The sequence below is a fragment of the Sander lucioperca genome, chromosome 17 (genome assembly GCF_008315115.2).
Source record: "Sander lucioperca isolate FBNREF2018 chromosome 17, SLUC_FBN_1.2, whole genome shotgun sequence".
NCBI classification, from domain to species: domain Eukaryota; kingdom Metazoa; phylum Chordata; class Actinopteri; order Perciformes; family Percidae; genus Sander; species Sander lucioperca.
In genome coordinates, this window is record NC_050189.1 from 1,570,935 (window position 1) to 1,593,407 (window position 22,473).

Sequence of the window (22,473 nt, forward strand, 5' to 3'; positions counted from 1 at the left end):
AGTTTACTTTCCATTATGATTTTGATATATTTTGAATCATCATCTGTGTTTTTCTTCTTCACATAGGCTAAATAAAGGTACTCCCACCGTAAATTGGTGCATGAAAGTGTATGCAAATACAGGAAATGAAGTCGTTGATGCTCAAAACTTCCCTGCAGAGGACACTCAGACCCCCCCACTATGATATGGCCCTCCTCCCCCAAAGGCAGATTCCGGCAAATATGAATATACAGTTCAGTATACCCATTACAATACATTAGACTACACCACTGTATATAGCCTTTTTTGGTAATATGAAGTAAGGGGACTCATGTGGACTCAGTACTGCTGAGTACTGGCCCATTTCAGGCACAGGTGTGTCCTTTATGTAGAGAGGAGTGTCGTAAGGAAGGGTGTGTAACATCTCTGACTGTCATGCAGGAGCTCCATCACCGACCTGCAATTCTGTTTTTATCTTATCACAATCATTCCCTGACATGTATTAGGTGTTTAAATGGTCTTGCTATAGTTAACCCTCGTCTATTTGCCAAAAGCACCATCTTTAACCTAAACTACACCACAGCTGCCATGTACAGATGTTGTAGAAGGCAGGAACGTTAAAAAACATCGGCAATGAACGTTATCCAGTTTTGCAGAATCTTCCAATCTCAACGTTCCTGTCTGCCAACAGAGCGCTGTGGTGTCTCCCCCCCCCCCACTGTTACCTAACCTCCAGCAGAGGGGGCCAGAGAGCAGGCCTCAGTCTCATGTCAGAAACATTCCCCTAACACAATACAACTGAGTGGCTTTTGCACAGGCATGTTGTAGGCTACACTCCCAAACATATGACTACGCATGAATATCTACCCAAGCTCATTGGTTCAAATCACTAGATGAAGGCTAGATAAATCACAGGTATCGCAGGTCAGATTTACTGGGTCATTAGAGAAATTTGTATCATCAGAAAAAGGCATCTGATATTATTGGATACCTACAATTTCCAAGTAGCCTGAGACTAGTTGTACACTCCAGATAGTGTTTGGACTCATTTGTTTGTGTGAAGTGTCTGATAGCTGTTTTTGGAGTCATTTCAGTGACTTTATTTCATGCCGGTATGTCTCATTTCCTGTCTCATTCCATATTCTTATGCAAATCTAATCTCATGTGGTCAGAATGAACCGTGCAGTCAGGGACAGACTGCCAGCATTTATGACACAGTCCGGTTAACCAACCACCTGAAGATGGATGAGCACAGCACACTTGACAAGTATAAAGTAATAAAAAGGGATTTGATTACCTAAATTATATATTATAGTTCTGTGCACGTGCACTGACCGTGCATGCAGCCTGTTGCAGTTGCTCCTGCATGTTTAATTTTTCCAGCTGTGCGAATTCGCCAAATGTCTGATAGTAGTGAGAAAAGATTTTGCTATCATAAGATGATCTGTGAATCTGATCCAATCAAAGGAGATCTGACAGAGACACACTGGACTGTACCGGGGATATGTAAAAAAGCTGAAAGGAGCCGGGCTGAAAGAGGTGGTTGTCGGTTCTATTCCCATCCTGTCTGAACCTCCACTGACCTTTGAAGCAGCTTTTTTTTTCATCTGCTTTAATCTGCTGAGAACAAAGACAGTGTACCCCCCATCGCAGCAGGTGGCCACACGCACTCATGCACGCACTCACTCACTCACTCACACACACACACACACACACACACACACACACACACACACACACACACACACACACACACACACACACACACATCCTCGGCCAGACACACACATATACACACTTGAAAGCAGGAGTAAATGTATGCACATCAATAACATATTCTTTTATCCCTGACAGTGTGTGTGTGTGTGTGTGTGTGTGTGTGTGTGTGTGTAAAATTCTGTTCAATTTTATTTATAGTGTCAAACCATAACAGGAGTTATCATGACAACTCATGGTCAATAAACCTCATTCATATGATTATTAGTTTATACCATAGACTGTATATTAATGGACAGAGCATGTGTGACGTCACCCATTGGTTTGTGGAGATCTGCTACGGGTCGTCGAGTTTGCCGTTACGGGCGCAGCCATCCTGGGTGCGGATGTGACGATTTTAGACGAGAGGGAGGAGTGAGGGAGGAGCTGCTTACACTCTACGTTACATTACACACTTTCACTGTCAATCACATCATAGCCACGCCCTAAAACACCCCCTGCTTTATCGCAGATTTTAAAATCAACAAGACCATAATTCAAAAAATGAACATCATTCTGTGTTGCAGAAGACTTAAAACTAGCGATTGAGACCATAAACTCATTATGAAAATGTTTACTGAGGTAATAAATCAAGTGAGAAGAGGGTCACTTGAATTCAGATAGAATGCAGCTTTAAGGAACTTCCGCATTTGCAGCACTTCGCTGAACCGGATGCTTTGTCCATTAATATTAACAGTCTATGGTTTATACTTTTTTTTTTTTTAAAAGCTGAAATTATGAATTATTCTGACTAATAGTTAAGATTAGAGAAACTTTGATGGAGATCATAGACTATAGAAATGCTATAAAATGAAATATAACACCCAAAATTCTATAAAAGTAGTGAATTGATCATTAATTGTACCTTGGAAGAGCGTTTTATGGAACCATCAATAATATTTTTGGGCAATTTGGTTGAAAGAAAAACAACATATTTCTGATATAGATGCTTTAAAAACGAGTCACATTTGACCCGAGGACAACAGGAGGGTTAAAACACGAAAATATCAATAAATTACTGTCAGAATATGATTGTTTTGTTTTTACAGTGAGCTTAGGAAAACTTAAAGGTAACTACTGTTTGTTTTGTTCTCCTTCCTTTCCCTGAGGGTGCGCCCCCAGACTGCTCCTTGTTTTCAGTCTAGTCAACTCATTTGAGACTGTTGTACACCTGGGATGCAACAACACATCTACACTGTCTCACCATTCTTGGAAAAATAATGCAGCTGAAGAGCTGAAAGACTGCTCTGCCAAGTATCCAAAACCCTGCATCGTGAAATGTGGAGAATGAAAGACAGTGGGGGAACAGGGGTTACCCAGTCCAGACAGCCTCCTCTCAGGCAGGCCTGCACAGTCTCCAAGCTGGAGAGGAGGAGGAGAAGGAGGGAGGGAAAAAAGGGGGATGATTGGAGGGAGAGTGGTGTCTCACTGGAGGCTTGTAAGGTCCCTAGTGTGGAACACAGGGAGTAATTACTATCATCCTTTCTCTGCTGCACTCACTCACTTTCTATTCTAACACTTTTTGACTTTCCCCTCCAGTTCCAAAAGAAGGATACGGCTAAAGCCAGGGAAAGAAGGGTGGGGGGTAAAAACAGTGGAGAAACCAGAAGAGGAAACCCCCTCGTTAGGCTCCATCAGTGCATGTGCATGGGTGCGGATGTTGAAGCTGCAGAGGTTGCTCAGCAGAGCCAGAGGGACTTCTTTCTAACGCCATGGGGTGAGTTTGATACTCCAGTATGGGGTCTGCTGAATAAACAGGCCACAACCTCAACTATGCATGGTAGAGTTTATCTATGTGTGTGTGTGTGTGTGTGTGTGTGTGTGTGTGTTTAAGTTTCCTGTGTGTGAGGGAGAGTGATGAAGACTAGAAAGTGTTGTTCTTTTTAAAGAAGTAGGAAGAGTTTGTGTGTGATACTGGACTGTAATAAAGTGCCCACTCTGTGTGTGTGTGTGTGTGTGTGTGTGTGTGTTTTGTTTGAGCAGACCTGTTACTATAATTGACTACATAATGGAACAATCTGAATGTAATTCCTTCTGAGCACTGCACTGAAAGAAAAGTGTTGCTGGCATGTAAAAACAACACAACTTAAGAGGACTGCTGTCTCATTGCCACGAGGGGAATTTGAAGTCATGGCAAAAAGTTCCAAAGCAGGCTTGTTTTCCCCTCTATTTGTGTCTGAAATATTTATCCTCCAGTGGCACGGCTTCATTAAATGAATTGGAGACTGAGCGTGTCAACTCTCCCACTTTGACAACCATAGATGGTTTTTCACATGCCATTGCTGAGACAGAGACATAAATAAACACATTGCGTCATTTCAAAAGAAGTCCTGCGTTGTGCGACATCAGACCCAAAGAGGTCATGGGGCTTGTGGGCTGAATCTCAACCGGTTCCAGGAATTGGGGGACAGAGCTCAAAAGCAAAACAGCCTGGAAATCCTCACCTTTGACCCCCCTTATTGAGCATGTACTATCTTGATTGGCCAGGTCAGCTAAGGGAAGACTTGGAGAAATCTGGCTAGTGGACTGGTCAGTTTTCTTGTATTATGTGTGTTTTTGTATTCTCTGGCTTCTCCCCCCTGTGAGTCACTCAGTTTCAAGATCATATTTTCTCTCTCTCACACAACTTTGCTCACACGAACACCAGGGTTTTTCACTTCTTCCCCATGTTCTGGCCCACTGAGCTCAGTATTCTTGACATTTTTGCCCTTCTCTTCTAAAAGAGCTCATCCAGGCCCGTAGCCAGCCTAGTGGAAGGGGAGGGGGGGGTCTTTTTTCAAAAACTGGAGCTTTTTTCACTTTCAAATACTTCATACTTTTTATGCACTAATTTGTGCTGGATTAGCTTGTCTGCTGGTATTTTACCATGCACGCTTTTTGATGCACTGAAAACATTTACTACAATGTTGTCAAATTGCTTACAAAGATCATGTAGCACCTTTTGTAGTCCAAACACACGCACGAACATATGCACGCACGCCTCAAACATTTTGTTATGAGTGCATAAAGTTAGTTGTGTGGATTGTTGATACATTAGACGATGGATTGTCGCGTGCCTGTTAACACATTCACAAAAGTGGTGCTTTGAACCAGACTAGGGCTTCGGTTTGGTTTAGAGCAGGGGTCTTCAACGTTTTTTAAGCAAAGAACCCCTTAACTGAGAGTGAGATGGGACAGGGACCCCCTACTACATATATTGTATACAATTAAGTTACATATTAAACTGGGCCTACAATATTGTGTGGGCAGCGTAAGGCCTTTATACATACCTTTTTAGTGCATAGAATACTAAGCTATTAAAATATTTGTTGGCATGATTTTATCAATTATGTTATATGTTAAAGATACATGTGGCACAGTAAATCTTAGGATGAACTGTATCTGTGGATGGCTACTTTAGTGACTACCTTATCTATAGACCAGTATTTAGGCTGATTTATATTTGCTAACAATTTGTTGGATTCATGTTGAGACATTTTAATTTTTTTTAAAATGTTCAAAAAAATAACAATAATTTGGTGGCCCCCTGCAGTAACGCCCCTTAGGGGCCCCGGACCCCCTGTTGAATATCTCTGGTTGAGATCATTTTTAATTGAGGGTGATTCAAATTATTGCCCGTCGTTATTTTAAAAGACACTTGTTTATTACAACAACAACAAAAAAACACAGACCTATTGCCCCCCCCCCGTCTACGGGCCTGGCTCATCAGTTATAGTGGCTTATCAGTGAGCTTTGGAGAGATCAGCATCCAGAGTTGTTGGCTACCTGAGCCCGAGTAGGTTTTTGTTCTGACTATATAAGGCCTCTTTCTTCTCTCCTCCGGTCTCCTTCCTCCTTATGCAATCTGGCCTCCTTAACAAAGGAAATATCTGTTTGCTTTCTTTTCAGCTCAGAGATGTTTATCTGCAGATGTTTGAAACGATGTGGGAGGTGGATGAGATGCAGCACATCGGGGTAGTTTAGCTCGGAGCCGTGGTATGAAATGAAGCAAAGTGGACATCCAAAGGTCCACAGCTTAGTTCATTTTCTTTTAATCATTTGTTCATTTTAAAAACCGTGTGCAGAGTGCAGATTTAACTGTTCTGGTATATACAGTATTTTCTGTTCCCTAATCAATCCTGTATTTTCTGTATTTACTGGCCTAAAAGTAGTCAACTTTAAACTAGTGCTGTCAGTTAAAGCGTTATTAACGGCGTTAAAGCAAACCCATTTTAACGGCGTCAATTTTTTTTATCATGAGATTAACGTTCTTTTTGGCCTAGCAAACTTTGTAGTTTTCACATACTGTTGCAACAACTAGTAACGTTAGAAAAACTACAACACCACACCGGATCTAGCTAGAGCGGAAACAAAACAACAGGCACGCCGCAGACACTTGTTTTATCATCGCAGCACATCCAGTCTGAAATACCGCTTGATGGCCAAGCACACAGCTAGATGCGAATTCTCCGCCCCCTCGTCAAAGCCAGGCGACAAAAGCACAAAGCAAGCCGATCCACTTTTCCATGTTGATAAGAGCATTAAAATGAGAAAAACTAATTGGACAAAAAGAAATCTAGGGACATTTAGAATAGATAAAAATGTGTGATTAATTGCGATTAATTGTGAGATAACTATGACATTAATGCGATTAATCGCATTAATTAAATATTTTAATCGTTTGACAGCACTACTTTAAACATATTGAGTCAAAAAATATTTTTTACAGCCACCATGTGTTTAATTGCTCAATATGAATTTTTCTTGCAGTTTTATTTGATTACAAATGTATTATTATTGTACATTATTGTAGAATGTAAAAACAAAATATAGAGGAAGTGGCTTGATTGTTGTCAGTGGTAGCTATAGCCTTTGTTTGGTGTCTGCTGGATGTGAGAATAGAAGGGCTGTCAAGCAATCAAAACATCACCTAATAAATTACATGCTTTGTGATTAATAAATGTAATTTTCATCCCACACATATCAATGTTTGCAGTGATAAGCATTTGGAAATATTCAAATGGCTTTTGGTAGATGAGTGAATTAATGAAGAGACTATTAGGGGTGGAGCTGAATATTCAACTCTATTTCAGCTCAGTGCTAGGCTAACTAAAGCAATGTAAACATTGAAACACAAACAAGAGAAATGACGACTTATAACTAAACTAGTCTCACATCTCCAGACCCTCCTCCACAGCGCTGCGGAGGAAGGTCTGGCTAGTCCACACAGCATTCCTGGATGTGAGAAAAACATTCTCTGGTGGCCAGGTTGGCTTAGTGGGTAGAGTAGGCGCACATATACCTCGACGAGGTCCAGGGTTCGAATCTGACCTGTGACGATTTCCTGCATGTCTTCACTCTCTCTCTCTCTCTCTCTCTCTCTCTCTCCCCCCTTTCTCACTTAGCTGTCCTGTCAAATTAAAGGCGGAAAAGCCCAAAAAAAACGTGCTCTGGTGTATTGGCATTTCTTTAAACCAATCACAATCGTCTTGGGCGGTGCTAAGCTCTGGACGGAGCCACGGTGCCTCTGCAAAATAGTCTCGGGAAGGAACTTGTTTTGGTGGAACATGTGGACGTTCAAAAGTTGTTTTAGTCGTGCAACAGAGAACTCAGATTGGACAGATAGCCTGCAGAGATCTGAGGAGCAGTTAACCATAGTCCTCAGAAATCCACCGGAGGTTAGAACGCCAACACAAAGAAAGAGGAAGGCGATTTTCCTGCACAACTAAAACTACTTTTGAACGTACATGTTCCACCAAAACAAGTTCCTTCCCGAGGCTATTTTGCAAGACAATTGTGATTGGTTTAAAGAAATGCCAATAAACCAGAGCACGTTTTTCTCCCATCCTGGAATGCTGTGTGGACTAGACAGACCCTCCTCCGCAGCGCTGTAGAGAAAGGTCTGGCAATGTGAGACTATCTCTGCAGCGACTGAGGCTGTGCTACATTTCTAACCCCTGATTGGATATAAACACTGTGGACAGTCATGTCTGTTTATAGAGAGATATATTTGCTCCAGGGGGAAAAAACCCTTTTGGGTGTTACAGTTTGATTAATGGCCCTGCTCTTCAGCTAGATTTGGATTAGGCCTGCGAGTCCCGCTTGGAAGTTATTACTTTATAATGGGAACATGTAAGCAAAGGCCATGTGCTTTTCATCACTCCAGGAACAACAATTGCATAATGAAAAAAAAAAAAAAAAAGTAAGATCAAAGAAGAACATATACTGTGTGATGTTTGGAGATGGGAAAGTGTCGGCATAAATCTGGTTTTTGTTGTTTGGTTCACATCCCCCCCCCTCCCCCCCTGCGCATCTCTTCTTTTGGTGTGGCTGCAGTACGTTCAGTTGAGGTTACATGAGTCACTTATTCCCTCTGGGGGTGACAGTGATGGAGCCAAGTTCCCATTGTGTTCATCCCAAATTTCCATTTCAGGATGTGAGCTATTCCAAGCCATACTTAGTTAAAAATAAACCTTAAATAATGAGATGAGACATGGGAGAGAAATGGTGACCCAGGCAGAGAGGGCGGATGAGGTGCACAGATGTGGACATGCTGTTCTACGCTTCGTTTAGCTCATACGGCAGGCTCATAAGCATAATTAACGGGGGGGATGGGGGGGTTACAACCCCTCCAACAACCAAAACTGGCCGCGGTAACAAAGTCAAAGAGTTTAAATGCTGTGGCAAGCAAATATTTATTAAGATGTGCATTATTCCACAAAAAAACACCCCGAAACGTGTAATGTTTTGAATCTGCAGAAAGTTTTGAACAATACAGCAGGTTAATTAATTAATAATAATAATATTTACATGAATACATTTGCACCATAACTTGATGCAGAAAAGGTACAAATTGTTGCAAAAAAATTCACCAGAATGCAGGAAATGAAGTATTTGATGCTCAAAATTTCCTCCGGGACGACTCAGACACCCCAGTTATAATTTTTCTCCCCTTAAAGGGGTGGTTCAGAATTTTGGACATAGGACCTCATTTCCAAGTTAGGTAGTGTGTTATTTATCAGTGGATAAATAAATGGTTATACAACTGGAAGGACTGGATGAAAAGTGTTGAAAACGGTCTCCACTGATAAATAACACACTGACTAACTTGGAAATGAGGTCCTATGTCCAAAATTCTTAACCACCCCTTTAATGTGAAAACAAACGTTTTTGCAAGATATGTGGAGATCTCAACCCCCCTAGTCTTGCATTGCCAGACCTTCCTCCACAGAGCTGCGGAGGAAGTTCTGGCTAGTCCACACAGCATTCTGGGATGGGAGAAAAACATGCTCTGGTTTATTGGCATTTCTTTAAACCAATCACAATCGTCTTGGGCGGTGCTAAGTACCGGATGGAGCCACGGTGCCTCTGCTAAATAGTCTCGGGAAGGAACTTGTTTTGGTGGAACATGTGTACGTTCAAAAGTAGTTTTAGTCGTGCAACAGAAAACTCAGAATAACAGAATAGTCTAGCTAGCTGTCTGGTCTGCCCTGCAGAGATCTGAGGAGCAGTTAACCATAGTCCTCAGAAATCCACCAGATGTTAGAACGCCAACACAAAGAAAGAGGAAGGAAACAGACATCGGCGAAAAGACATGCATCCTGCAATCCTGGAAGTGGAACGTCGTGGATATAGACTACAACCCCCCTAATGTTGAACCCAAAGTTATGCCCTTGGGCAGACTGTACTACAAACTACTCACAAAGTATTGATTTGCATCTGTGTTATGAGATAAATACATAGGTAGAAAAGGTTGAGTTTCCACGCCTCTGTTTCACAAGTTTGGACATTAGCTTCAGAATGTGACTAACACTGAACAGACTGTGTTCTTCATAGCAGCTATCAGGAGCTGTAATAGCAGGACAGATCCTGACCAGCTGGCTAATGTGTAGAATCTAGGACATGTTTCCGCTGCAGAGGTAAAGTGTCAGCCAGCCGGGGCCTCAACGTTTACGTGAGCTAGGAAATGTATTCAATAAATCTGTGAATGGGTGAGAATAAACAGAATCAGGTCCGCAAGAGGAAGGTGAATCATTTGATTGCATATCATTGTCCTGACAAGAGCTGTCTCTTAAATGTTGGAGACAAACATTTACAGACACATTTGCTGCTTCAGAAATGTGCTCAGTAGTTGAACAGTATAATACAGGTCTATGGCCAGCAGCCATTCAGTCGGCTTCAAACTGTGTGCATAGTTTGATTTGAGTAAAAGAAGTGGACCTGCCTTTATCTGCCTGGCTCTGATCAATGTTGATGAATTCTTGGTAGGCATCATAGTGGTGTCAAAGTAGTATCAAACTGGTGCAGTTACATGACAATATCTTAACAATACACCTTCTTCATTACAGCCATTTTCTCTTACACTGTCGACATATTTGTATAATGTCCTACGAAATTACGGCCAGTCACATGACATGGTAATTTCATTTATTTTTAACCTGGACCCTATTTTCCTATGTTTTTGTGTGTAAGTGACTGATGGGAACCAAAATCTTTGAAATTGGTCCAGTATTAAGCGAGAATGCTCTAACTGGCAGCCACAGACAATATAACCCTATGGGGCAAATGTGCATCGGCCATGTGTCAAAATACAGGTTTAAGGACATCCTTATTTCAGTTGATATTGCACTTGCATTGTATTCCTAAATAAATTTGTGTTTAATCAATGTAAAAGATCCAGGCAACATGTAATGAAGCTGTCATGTGGAATTGGCTGTGTGCATGCTGTGCACAGGATACACAGTCCTGCATACCGTCTAATATGGAATTATATCCATATTGAACAATTCTGCACCTCATTATTTACATCCAATGGCACCGCTGTGCGTTGTGCCAATGCAGAAAGTAATGTTTTCTTTATGCCGCGAGGGGGGGTCATCTGTGTGCGCTCTGAAACAAGTATGTGTAAATATTCAAGCGAGTCAACAAGAATGCTACTCTTGAAGTCAATACAAGCATACGTGATATAAAACATTTTTATAAAGTTTCCCATGGCTGTATGTTTCCGTGTGTTGTTTTCTACTTGCCTCCTCGTTTTTCTCGTCTTTACAAAACATGATGGAGATGTTGGCTTGGACCGTACCACAGACCAATAAGCCAATCATCATGATGCAGTGTCTGGCACAGAAACATGTAGCAGGCCTTAAGGTGTTGTTGTGCAGATATTGTAAAAAGTGAGAACTCTATAAACATTGGCAGATGGACGGACATCCTGAGGAATTTCCGGCGGCATGGGAGCAAGCCCCGAAGTGAATCGTCGTTGATGTAGACTCCTAGATCTGTTGTTCAATTCCAATGACGTTTTGGAAAAAAAAATTCCCTCCCATATGTTTTTTTTACAAGGACATAATGAGTAAAAGAACATAATATGGGAAGGTTCCACATGGCTGAGCATCAGCATCCAGAGCAGACCTCCCCGGTGGCTGGTGATTGTGATGGATGCTCAGGACTAGCTCTCCCCCAACACGTTACCTAACACCTACTGCTGCCTATTCATCAGCAGGCTGCTGCACTGAGGCTAACCCAGTTAGGAGAGTCGACACGGAGCACAGGAGCCCATTGAGGGATAGAGTGCATGGGAGTATGTTTTCATCTAATAGAAATGCACACTGATTTATTAGGGCCCGAGCGCCGACAGCGGCGAAGGCCCCTGAAACTTAAGGAATTCTTCTTTCTTTTCCCGGCAAATTAATCGCCTTTTTGAGGGGCTTACCATACTCAAAAACTCACCAAAGTTGGCAATCGCATCAAGCCTGGTGAAAATTTACATATTTTAAGGGTTTCGGCAATAGGCGCACAAAAATGGCTCACTAGCGCCCCCTACTAAATTTAAAAAATTGAGCCCCTGCAGTACGTTTAACGTAGATTAACGAAACGTGGTACACATATGTAGCATGTCAAGACGTACAAAAAAGCTCATTGGAGCCATACCCTTAACAAGTCCGCCATTTTGAATTGAAAGTTCGAAATTAGTGCGATTTTGGCCATTTCCACATGTCGTACTTTAACGAACTCTTCCTAGAGATTTCATCCGATCGACTTCAAATTTGGTCTGTGCCATCTTAAGACATTAAAGATGAAAAGTTATTAAAAGAAAAACTTTTCGTCACAGGGCATGGCCGTGGCGGGGTGGCCATTTTGTGCGTTTTGCCAATGAAACAGGAAGTGGGTGTAACTCGAGTGTGCCCAATTGGTTCAAATATTTTCAGGATTCATAAGAGTCCAACCCTGAGTACATCTAGAGACAGATATTTACTCAAAATTATAGTGTCCCCTAGTGGCAACAGGAAGTAGGCCTAAAAGTCAAGGTGCTATACTTTAACAAACTCCTCCTAGAGATTTCATCCATTTGACTTAAACTTTGGTCTGTGCCATCTCAAGACCGTAACAATGAAAAGTTATTAAAAGCTTGAGTTTTTGTCCAACGGTGTGGGCGTGGCGTGGTGGCCATTTTGGGCATTTATTGATGAACGAAAGAGTTGTTGTAACTTGCGTGTACGTACATTGTCATATCTGCCTGAAATCTCTCACGATTGACAAGGGTCCAGGCCTGAGGACAACTATAGGCAAAAATTTACTTTTGGTCAAAGCGCCCCCTGCTGGCAACAGGATATCAGCCTTATATGACAAACATCATCCGATTTATATTATATATGTGTGGTCTACATGTGATACTGAGTCGCCCCCTATACTTTAACCACGCCCATGTACCAAAACCATGCCCCCTTTATGCCTTTTGAACCGTTTAAGGTACAGTCTTTCGTGAGGTATCATTGAACTCAGCAAAGAGTTCCTTTTTCATTGGTGACGGTTTGCGATGTCCGACGGTCGCGCAAATACATGGGCGCATGGAGCGCCAACAGCGGTGAAGACCCTATTGAAACTGAAAGAATTCTTCCTTCTTTCTTTCTTTCTTTCTTTTTCCCGGCAAATGAATTGCCTTTTTGAATAGGCGCACAAAAATGGCTCGCTAGCGCTCCCTACAAAACTTAAAAAATGTAGCCCCTGCAGTACGTTTGACGTAGACTCACGAAATCTGGTATGCATATGTATCATGTCACAAAGCCACTACCTGCACTGTGCATTTTCACAATGACTCATGTACTGTAATTATTGAGCAGGGAGCATATTGATGAGCAGTTTGCACTGATCATGGCAGGAACACACACACACACGCACACATGTGCACACACAGACACACACACAGCTTTAATGAGTGTGTTTCCACTCACTGATGTTTTTCCCCACAGCGTTTCCACAGGGTGATTTTTCCATGTTCACGCACGCACGCACGCACAAACACACACACACACACACACACACACACACACACACACACACACACCTGAAATCACCAGGTACAAAGCAAAGACAAAGTACAAAACAAATATTTAGTTTTTTACACTATGTGGAACTTGTTCAATGCAATATAATAAATGTTTCTTTTAATAATTGTTTTAATCCTCACATTTTTTAATATTTTAACTCCATAGTGAATTTATGTTTCAGAAACACACAGCGTTGTGGTGCCTTCTCCTGCAGATGATGAATCCTGCTGTGCTCGTGCTATAGCTTGCTATAGCAAGAAGCCATAAGCCAAGCAATGTTCACTGCTCTGCATGACTTTAGGTTTGGTGACTCAGGTTTGATCTCAGACTGTGGTGAGGACTTTGATGAATCAGCATTTCTCGTAGGTCAGTTTGCTGTGGCAAATCTTTCCATGGCGTATTCCGATGGTTTCTACTTCTGATTGCTGTGCACCTGGACATGGGCAAAAAGTCCGAAAAGTGCTTAGAATTACAGTTCCGTAACCAAGCAAACACCATCTGCTGATGGAGACTATGTAAAAGAGTCAAAAGCTTTGGAGTAAATGGACAATGAGTTGCCATTGTTTTCCCTGTTAGCCACACTAGTGGCAAGCCTCTAGGGATGACAATGTTGGTTGGTCAGGCTGACCACCACTTTGGTCCAGACTGAAATATCTGAACTGATTATGTTTATTAGTGAAATGTTTTGACAACTATAGGATGGTTTGACATGAAATTTGATACAGATATTCATGTTTAGTTTAGTTTGTTTTATTTTATTAGTTTATCATGTTGTGGCGAGTACCCTTTAGTTAAGTGTACAGTAAAAGGAGCAGCTTTAGCCTCTACAGATAATTTCCAACTGTAGTCCCCAGCCAGTTGTCAATGGGCATCCTGAAATACAATGGTTAAACAATTTAAATAAGATAAATGACATTACATTTATAATTTTAGCGGGCCTAAGCAAAAGGGAGTAAGTCATGCAAACATATGGCACACGATTGGAGCAAGCACAAACAAGCAAGCATAGATGAAGGCAAAGGCATCCAAGCAGTTCATGCAATAAAAACATTTCAAAGGAGACATGGGGAAAAGAGAATAGGCACAGAGGTCACATTAAAAGCACATACAAGACATAACATGGAGGCAGGCAGCAGAGATGGAGCGGCAGCAACAATGACTATGTCACATCAAACACACAGCACATCTGAGTGATTCATGCAGTTATAGTTGTGGGACAGCCATGTTTTAAGGTGTGTAATAAAGGTGGAACATGTATGTATATCTTTGATAGTGGTGGGCAGTTAATTCCAGTTTTGTATTGCTGTAACAGAAAATGATAATTGATAATAGGGTTGGGCAATATATCAATATTATATCGATATTGTGATATGAGACTATGGCTGAATCTCATTTCTCTGTCTTACCCCTTCCCCTTACCCCTACCCCTTCGTCTTATCTCTAGCCCTTGGTAGGGGTGAAAATATACCCCTATGAAAGGAGACACCACTTGGTTACATCATCATACATACTTAGGTCTGTTTGTAATACATATTTTTATACACACTGCAAGGTGTGTTGTATATCTGTTTCAGTTATCATGGTTTTGAATGTCATTGATGTTCAGAAACACTCTTTGTTAACAAAAAGCTGTCTTTATTGCCCAATAAAATAAACATAACATTATTACAACTATTAGAACCATAACTTACATGTCACACACACATATAAAAAAAGCACTCAAATGTATTAAACTAAAAAAAGACACACAAGACCACAAACAAACAAAAAAACTAAAGTTATTCTGAAATTCCAGACCAGTCTGATGCCTGTTGGCCAGTAACCTTTCCCTCCAACCCCATTTCTTTCATTAGTGTCCTGTATCATAACCAACAACAATGTACAGGTGCATGAACAGGAATGAATTACACATGGTTACAGTACCAATACAATAATGAATGGCTACAACATGAACCGAAAGTGGATCAGCTGCTGGGTTTCCTCCAGCGTCCCTGTGTGATACAGGACGGTATATGTAAAGCACGTATCGATGTCTCCAAAGCAAGTAGTGTTATGCACTGATATCAAACGAAATTCGCTGCTAATGGAGTTTAGTTAACACTGTAGACATGCATGGAGTCCATTCAAGGCAGAGAAATGCAGGACTGTTGTGCAAATACATTTGGATATCGTAATATTGCCATATTGTGATTAAAGGGTAACCTTTTTTTTCAACCTGGACCCTATTTTCCTATATTTGTATGTAAGTGACTGATAGGAACAACAATCTTTGAAATTGGTCCAGTATTAAGCGTGAACACTGTAACCGACAGCCACAGACCGGGCTGCAATATAACCCCATGGGGCAAATGTTCAGTGTCAGTTAGCATCCACTAAAAGTTATGTTTTTTTGCTGCTGACAGGCTCAGATTATTATTCTAAGTGTCTGACAACATTATGGAAAGGATCCCTACAGAGATAGACCTTTTTAAAACCTCTTTAAGACCTTTCTGTTTAACCAGAAATGGCTCTGAAGTCGCTAGCGCTAAACCCACCAGACACCAGACAATACTTTTAGCGTGTATAGAGCCAACATATTTTCACATGTAAATTGGTAAACTATGTGTTTATTTCAACCAAAAAAAGAAAACGGTTGGAAAAGTGGAAAGACGACCCAAAACGGCTTTACATAGTTTTATTTTGTTTCTGTCGACTTTGAATGAAGTGTATTTTACAATGCTAAAATTATTGTTTTTTTACATGGAGTCTGGTAGGTTTAGCAAACGTAATTTCGCGGATGTTTTTATGTTTAAAAAAAGGATCTTACTCTTTAACAGAAACGTCGACCTCCTTAGAAGTCCTTTCCTTAATGTTGTCATACACTTAAAATATTAATCTGAGCCTGTCAGTGGCAAAACAAATACTTTTATGAAGGTAAATACAAGCTGGACAATTGTCCTATTAACTTACATTGTAGCTTGTTTCGCCGCTGCCGACTGCAGCGATCTCGCTTAATACTGGACCAATGTCAAAAAAAGTGGTTCCCATCAGTCACTTAGACACAAAAACATAGGAACATAGGGTTAAAAAAAAAAAAAGGTAGTTACCCTTTAAGTTTAGTCTTTTCTTGGTTTTACAGGCTGCATTACAGTAAAGTGATGTCATTTGAACTTGCCAGACTGTTCTAGCTGTTCAACTGTCAAGCCTACAACATTGTCGCAAAATCGAGGTACTTGGTAAAAAATATTGTGATATCTGATTTTCTCCACATCGCCAAGCCCTAATTGATAATTGTGGTTGACCGGCTGACCGTTGGCAGAAAAGGCAGTTGGACTGATGAGTTGGTCAAAAAAAATGCCTCGGAACACACCAAAGCGACGAGATGTAATACGTCTCCATAACAGCAGGCGGCGCTAATCTATATTGTCGCCCAAAAAATGAAAAGCTGATTGCGTCACGTGGATCTGGCTGCTGCTTCCGGATTTTGGATTTTTCAACCGGCCATTAATGGCGACTCATTCAGAATACAATCTCATATTGTACTAAAATAGTTCACCGAAACGTGTTTCTGAAAACATTTTAAGCGAGAAATAGGCCATGCAGTTGCTGCATCTGTCTTCATTTTAGATCGACAAAGGTCAGTTTAAAAGATCTTCGTCAGATTTTCCCACTTGCCATTTCCGGGTGAGTCCCGACTACCCTGTCTCCAACTGAGCATGTCAGGTCGGCCAGAATGAAGACCGACAGCTCCACCAACGGACTCGAGTCACGGACCTCGCCAGACTGTCCAACGGCCGATTATCGGCCCGGTGTGTAGCTGCCTTTAGGCCAACTTTCATTATGATCATGCTGATGTTAGCATCTAGCTCAAAGAACCGCCGAGCCTAAGAATTGCCTCACAGAGCCAGTAGCGTGGCTGTGGACTTGTCTTCAAGAACCATTGTGAAAATTGCACAAACGAAATAAAGAAAGGAACTGTACATGAACAAATCACGCAGCACTCCTGGCCTATGATTAAGGCACCCCACGGTGCCACAGCAAACACTATGGGAAGAACCGCAGTGGAGAGTCAGTGGTCAACTAACTGGTGAAAGCTTTCATATGACCTGTTCCAAACACCGTTTCTATCTCTCTCTTTGGAAAAGTTCTCTCCTACCCAGGAAATGACACAATTATTATTTTTTTATCATGTATAACACTGTATGTATAGGATTTAAAAATATCTAACCCTAGCACCATCTAATAGTATTTGTTTTTAAATCCCAATGGCAGGATAATGTGCTGGAAAGCACCATATACAGAGATTTCTATGGTATATGTCTAATTTTTCAAACCATAACACAATTTATGGCATCACAATGAATTGAAGAATTCTATAATCACATACAGTTCTGCATATATACATTTTAATAGAAATCTGAATACTAAACGGCTTGTGGAATTGCTTTTAAATAACTTATTGAACCTAAGGATTAGAAATGTGTGAGTATCTAAACTTAAATATCTGTCATCAACTTCTTTTGGCTAAAAAGGCAGAAACACGGCAGTTTTCAGTGACAGCCAAATAATGTTCACAGCCTGTAGTTACAACCTGAAAATAAAATGTAAAGAAGTAAAATGTTAATTACACGTATCTGACACATTGAAATAACAGGTGTAGACTATTTAATATTAGGTTGATACGTTAAATATATATGTGGTATATAAATATTTTTTTATTTAGTATCAGCATTAGTTGTTACAGCATTAACAAGATATTCAACGTTATAAATAATTATATAATACTTCCATATTGTCAATACAATAAATAAATACAATATAAATAATAATTCCACATTATCAATACAATATAGTTCTACTGATACCTTCAAATTTTCTTCTCATCAAACATTTGACACAAGTCACAACATTAATCCACATTCACATCCCCACTATCATATGCAGTTTAAGATGATTTCTTTTTGACTAATTGCTAATTTCACTCCCTTTTTCAAACTGATCTCACTTGTACTCTGTGTTAAATGCAGTAGTTATATGTTCCAATTTGACATCGCTCTATACATTTGGTATACATACATTGGTTTTAGGTAAAGGTAGTGTGAAGCGTCCCATAAAGGCATGTCTAGTGTAGTATCTCATTAAAAGTGTCAATTTATTGAATGACACTTAATGACAACAGTCATGAACACTCAAAGTGACTCCTTCATCTGATCATGTTCATGTCATAATAATGTCAGTCTTATTCACACCCCTTCAAATAAAGTATTACCGAGATTTGTTAGCATCAGATCTTATCAAATCTGTACTGTGCTATCAACAAAGCTGTTGCTACTTACACCCAAAGATTTATTATATTATTACTTTAAAGGCATACTATGTAACTTTCCCTCTTCGGTCCTCCTACAGGTTGTCTCATTGGAACTACAGCTCGCGCGGCTGTTGTTCCAATGAGACAATCTGTAGGGGGACCGAAGCGGCGGGGCACGTGAGCTGTAGTTCCAATGAGACAACCTGTAGGGGGACCGAAGAAGGAAAAGTTACATAGTATGCCTTTAACTTTGCCTGCCAATTTACTCTTACAATTGTAAATGTTTGATTAAGCCTTATTTTGGGTGTAATTCTGTCATTGTGTGTGTATGTACGCTTCTTAGGACTACAGCCATACTGTAGCATGCGTCAACCTCTCAGAGGTTCAGCCCCAGTACATGCCTACTCTAATAACCTCAGCTGCCAAGATGAATCATGGATCTTGGTTTCTTCCCCCATTTTCTCCCAGGACGTTACACCCCTGCTTCGCTACGTTATCCACAGAAAACAAACCATCATGCAAGTATCCTACAGCCAAATTAGGAGAAGTTTGTGTGACAGCTCCCCGTGACGATTACCTTAAAAAATACAAAGTTCAGAATGAGGTCACTGACAAACAATCTAGTAAAATATGAGGGGAAATCTATATGCATTACCTTGCAAACTGATAGATGCGTTCCAGATGGGAACATCTACTGTAAGGCTATCTTTGCTGAGTTATGGAGACCATTATGAGAATGGAAACTGCCATACATCTAGAAGGTAATTGAGATCAGGACAAGCATCCTTCATGCAGGTCAAATGAACAGGGAACTGAAAGCATTCCCAGGCGTGAAGCAAAAAGCCAAGGTCCTCTGGGAGATAAACAATATAAAAGGAGGGCATTGTTGCTCCACGTATTAGTGGTACAAACTCAGGCTGAAATGCATCTCAAAAGAAACAGAAATGGACACACATTTGACAAAAAGCATTAAGGTTTAAAGTTAAAAGGTTGAAAATTGGAGAAAGAAAACATGCTGGTCAGAAAAGTCATATCCAGCTGCGTCAATGCTGCTGACCTCTCCCAGCTTCCACCCAGGCTGACCAAAATGTTTGTTCTCACTTTCACTCCAGGAACACTCTATAACCCTATTACCTGATTTCAAAGTAATGAAAAGTGCTGTATATTCTCTGCTCAGCAATCAGAAGAAGAAAACCATCGGAATACGCCATGGAAAGATTTTGCCACAGCAAACTGACCTACGAGAAATGCTGATTCATCAAAGTCCTCACCACAGTCTGAGATCAAACCTGAGTCACCAAATAACCTAAAGTCATGCAGAGCAGTGAACATTGCTTGGCTTATGGCTTCTTGCTATAGCAAGCTATAGCACGAGCACAGCAGGATTCATCATCTGCAGGAGAAGGCACCACAACGCCGTGTGTTTCTGAAACATAAATTCACTATGGAGTTAGGATCTCACATCATTACCATTTAAAGTTTTCAAGGTGACGCAAACTTTCTTTCCAGCCCAGATAGAAGCTATTCTTTATTTCATTACCTTGTCTGATTTTCCAGAGAGGACGTTGGCAATGTACTGTTACTCAAAAAATGTGCTTGAAACCAGGCTGCGGGTTTTCCCTCACAATGGAAATCTTCAGCTATAAAAGAATTAGAAATAGAAATAGATTAGATAGATTTATCTTGGGTAACACATTCCATCGCTGAGACACATGGCTAAAGGCCATGTAAATGGGTGATAACATTTCAGCCAGGTGCCACCATGCACCATTTATCTTCTGTGGGGGTGGCAAGGTGGTCAATTGTGGCAGCACTCAAAAAGGATGCAAAGTTCACATCAAAAAGCCTATGCACATACAGTACATTTCAATTCAATTCAATTTTATTTATAGTATCAAATCATAGTTATCAAGTTATCTCAAGATACTTTACTGATATGCTGCTATGCCTTGCAATGCCCTGAACTGCTACAACTATTATTTCTAGTCATAGTTCCACTGTCTTTATTGTTACTATAACTGCCACTGTTCATCATTCCAACTGCTATAATTATTAAGAATCATATTTCTCTATATCTCTGTCTCTGTGTCCATACCGGCAGTGACAAATGCCGCCCACAAAGAGTCAGGGGCTGTCTGAGGTTTCTGCCTAAAGAAGTTTTTCTCCCCACTCAAGGTTTCTGCCTAAAAGGAAGTTTTTCCTCACCACTGTCACACTAAATGCATGCTCGTGGGAAATTGTTGGGTCTTTGTAAATTATAGAGTGTGGTCTAGACCTACTCTATCTGTAAAGTGTCTTGAGATAACTCTTGTTATGATTTGATACTATAAATAAAATTGAATTGAATGGACTACACTATAATTTACTATTAGAGACTCAACAACCCCAAGCATTTGGTGCAACAGTGGTAAGGAAAAACTTCCTTTTAGGCAGAAACCTCGGACAGACCCAGGCTCTTGGTGGGCTGATACAGATATTAAGATATAGAGAAATATGATTCATAATCATTATGTAATATAGGTATGATATACAGTGGAAATAATAGAACAATAAAGATAATGGAACTATGACTAGAAATAATAGTTGTAGCAGTTCAGGGCATTGCGGGGCATTGTGGGGCATTGCAGGGCGTAGCAGGGCGCCAAGCCTTATCACGGCGGCAGCTGCAACCATGATTTAGTTGCCACGCCTATCCAAGAAAAACTGAAAGGTGAGATAACATAAGGACTCTGGGGAATAAGCTCCCCGGAGTTAAATTAACATGTTAACATGAATACATGTATAATAGTGAATCTGTAGACCTATACCAACTATTTTGACCAATGTGGGGTTTTTAATGGCAGAGGACATTTTCTATGCTCAAATATTAAATGTGGGTGTAATGGGGGAGAGTCTGGAGGGACTGCTACACCGTTAAAGGTGAGTGTCACTGACAATGGTTTCGGAGCCACTGTAGCAGCATTTGCTACCTAGTGTTATACTGTAGAATCCCGTTAGTTGTAAATGTGTGAGTATGAGCCACTATTGCACACTTACCTTAGCTAAGATGATCCTTAGCTGTGGATTTTACACTGACTTTTCAGAAATACAGAATATGTTCGTAGCGAATGAGTAATGTAATGAGTAATTTAACTAATTACTTCCGCTGTTGAGTAGTTAGTGAAGTAATCACTTTTTCAAAGAGTAGTAAATATTGATATTTTCGAAACTTGCCCAATCTACCGAGTCGCTGGGAGCCTATCCCAGCATGCATTGGACAAAGGGCAGAGGAGGCAGTCAGGTATATCAGTCATAGTCATCATACGAGAGGGACAAATTTGGTCCAGCACCAGTCCAAGATGGCCTTAAACCAGTTTGTTATTCTAATTATAATAGAAACACAAGTGAACATGAACACCTCCATAAAGTCATTAATGTACTTCCACACATAAAGCAGTTGGAAAAAACGTTAAAATGACTTTCAAATGAGGGTGTCCATCTTTCTTAGTCATTATTATAGATTTCCATCTATTTTCACTCTACACTGTCAACCTTTCGAGCTGCCAAAGCAAGAGTCACAGTGGGTAAATGATTTTTGTTTCTGTACAAATAGATGTATTTCCTCTTGTCGTCTTTCAGCCTCTCATGAAATTGTATTTTATTAAGGACTAATAGCACCAGCACTGACCCCTACATTCATCTTGTGTTTTTGTGAAATATAAGTATGTGTTGTTAGCTGGTACAGTAAGCCATTGTAGTCCAAGTCAGTATGTTGAACCACAGAATAAAGGCTTAAGGAGGGATTATGTCAGCTTTTTCAGACGCTGTCACTTTGCTTGTATGCTATTGAAGGCATACCAGCGATTTCTCAGAGGAAATACTTCTATTTGAGCTGGAAGGGAGCGGCTCGATGTCGCTCTCGCTCTCCTCTGGTGAGATTTATTCCTGTTGTCCCTGCTCTGTGCTGACACTGTGCAGACTCACGTCTGTGTTTCCTCAAACATTTGCTGGATGGAGGGAAGCCATTAAACATAGCTCTGCTAACAAACAGCCCTGTTTTCAGGATCTGAAATCTGAGTTGATACTGGAAAAAAGGCTTTTATCTCCTCAACTGAATATTTGCAAGGACTAATGCCTCTGGCAGGGCCGACCTGCACTGCATAGTGC

General features: G+C 40.7%; 1 protein-coding gene across 1 annotated transcript in view; it reads left to right on the top strand.

The window, feature by feature from the left end:
- The first annotated feature begins 3,155 nt into the window (after positions 1-3,155).
- The window catches only part of pde5ab (phosphodiesterase 5A, cGMP-specific, b), a 142,767-nt gene continuing 123,449 nt past the window's right edge, over positions 3,156-22,473 (top strand). Inside the window, exon 1 of the mRNA XM_031299827.2 lies at positions 3,156-3,451. Within this exon, the coding sequence (XP_031155687.1) occupies positions 3,447-3,451 (5 nt within the window). The 5' untranslated portion in view covers positions 3,156-3,446. The remainder of the gene's footprint in view (positions 3,452-22,473) is intronic.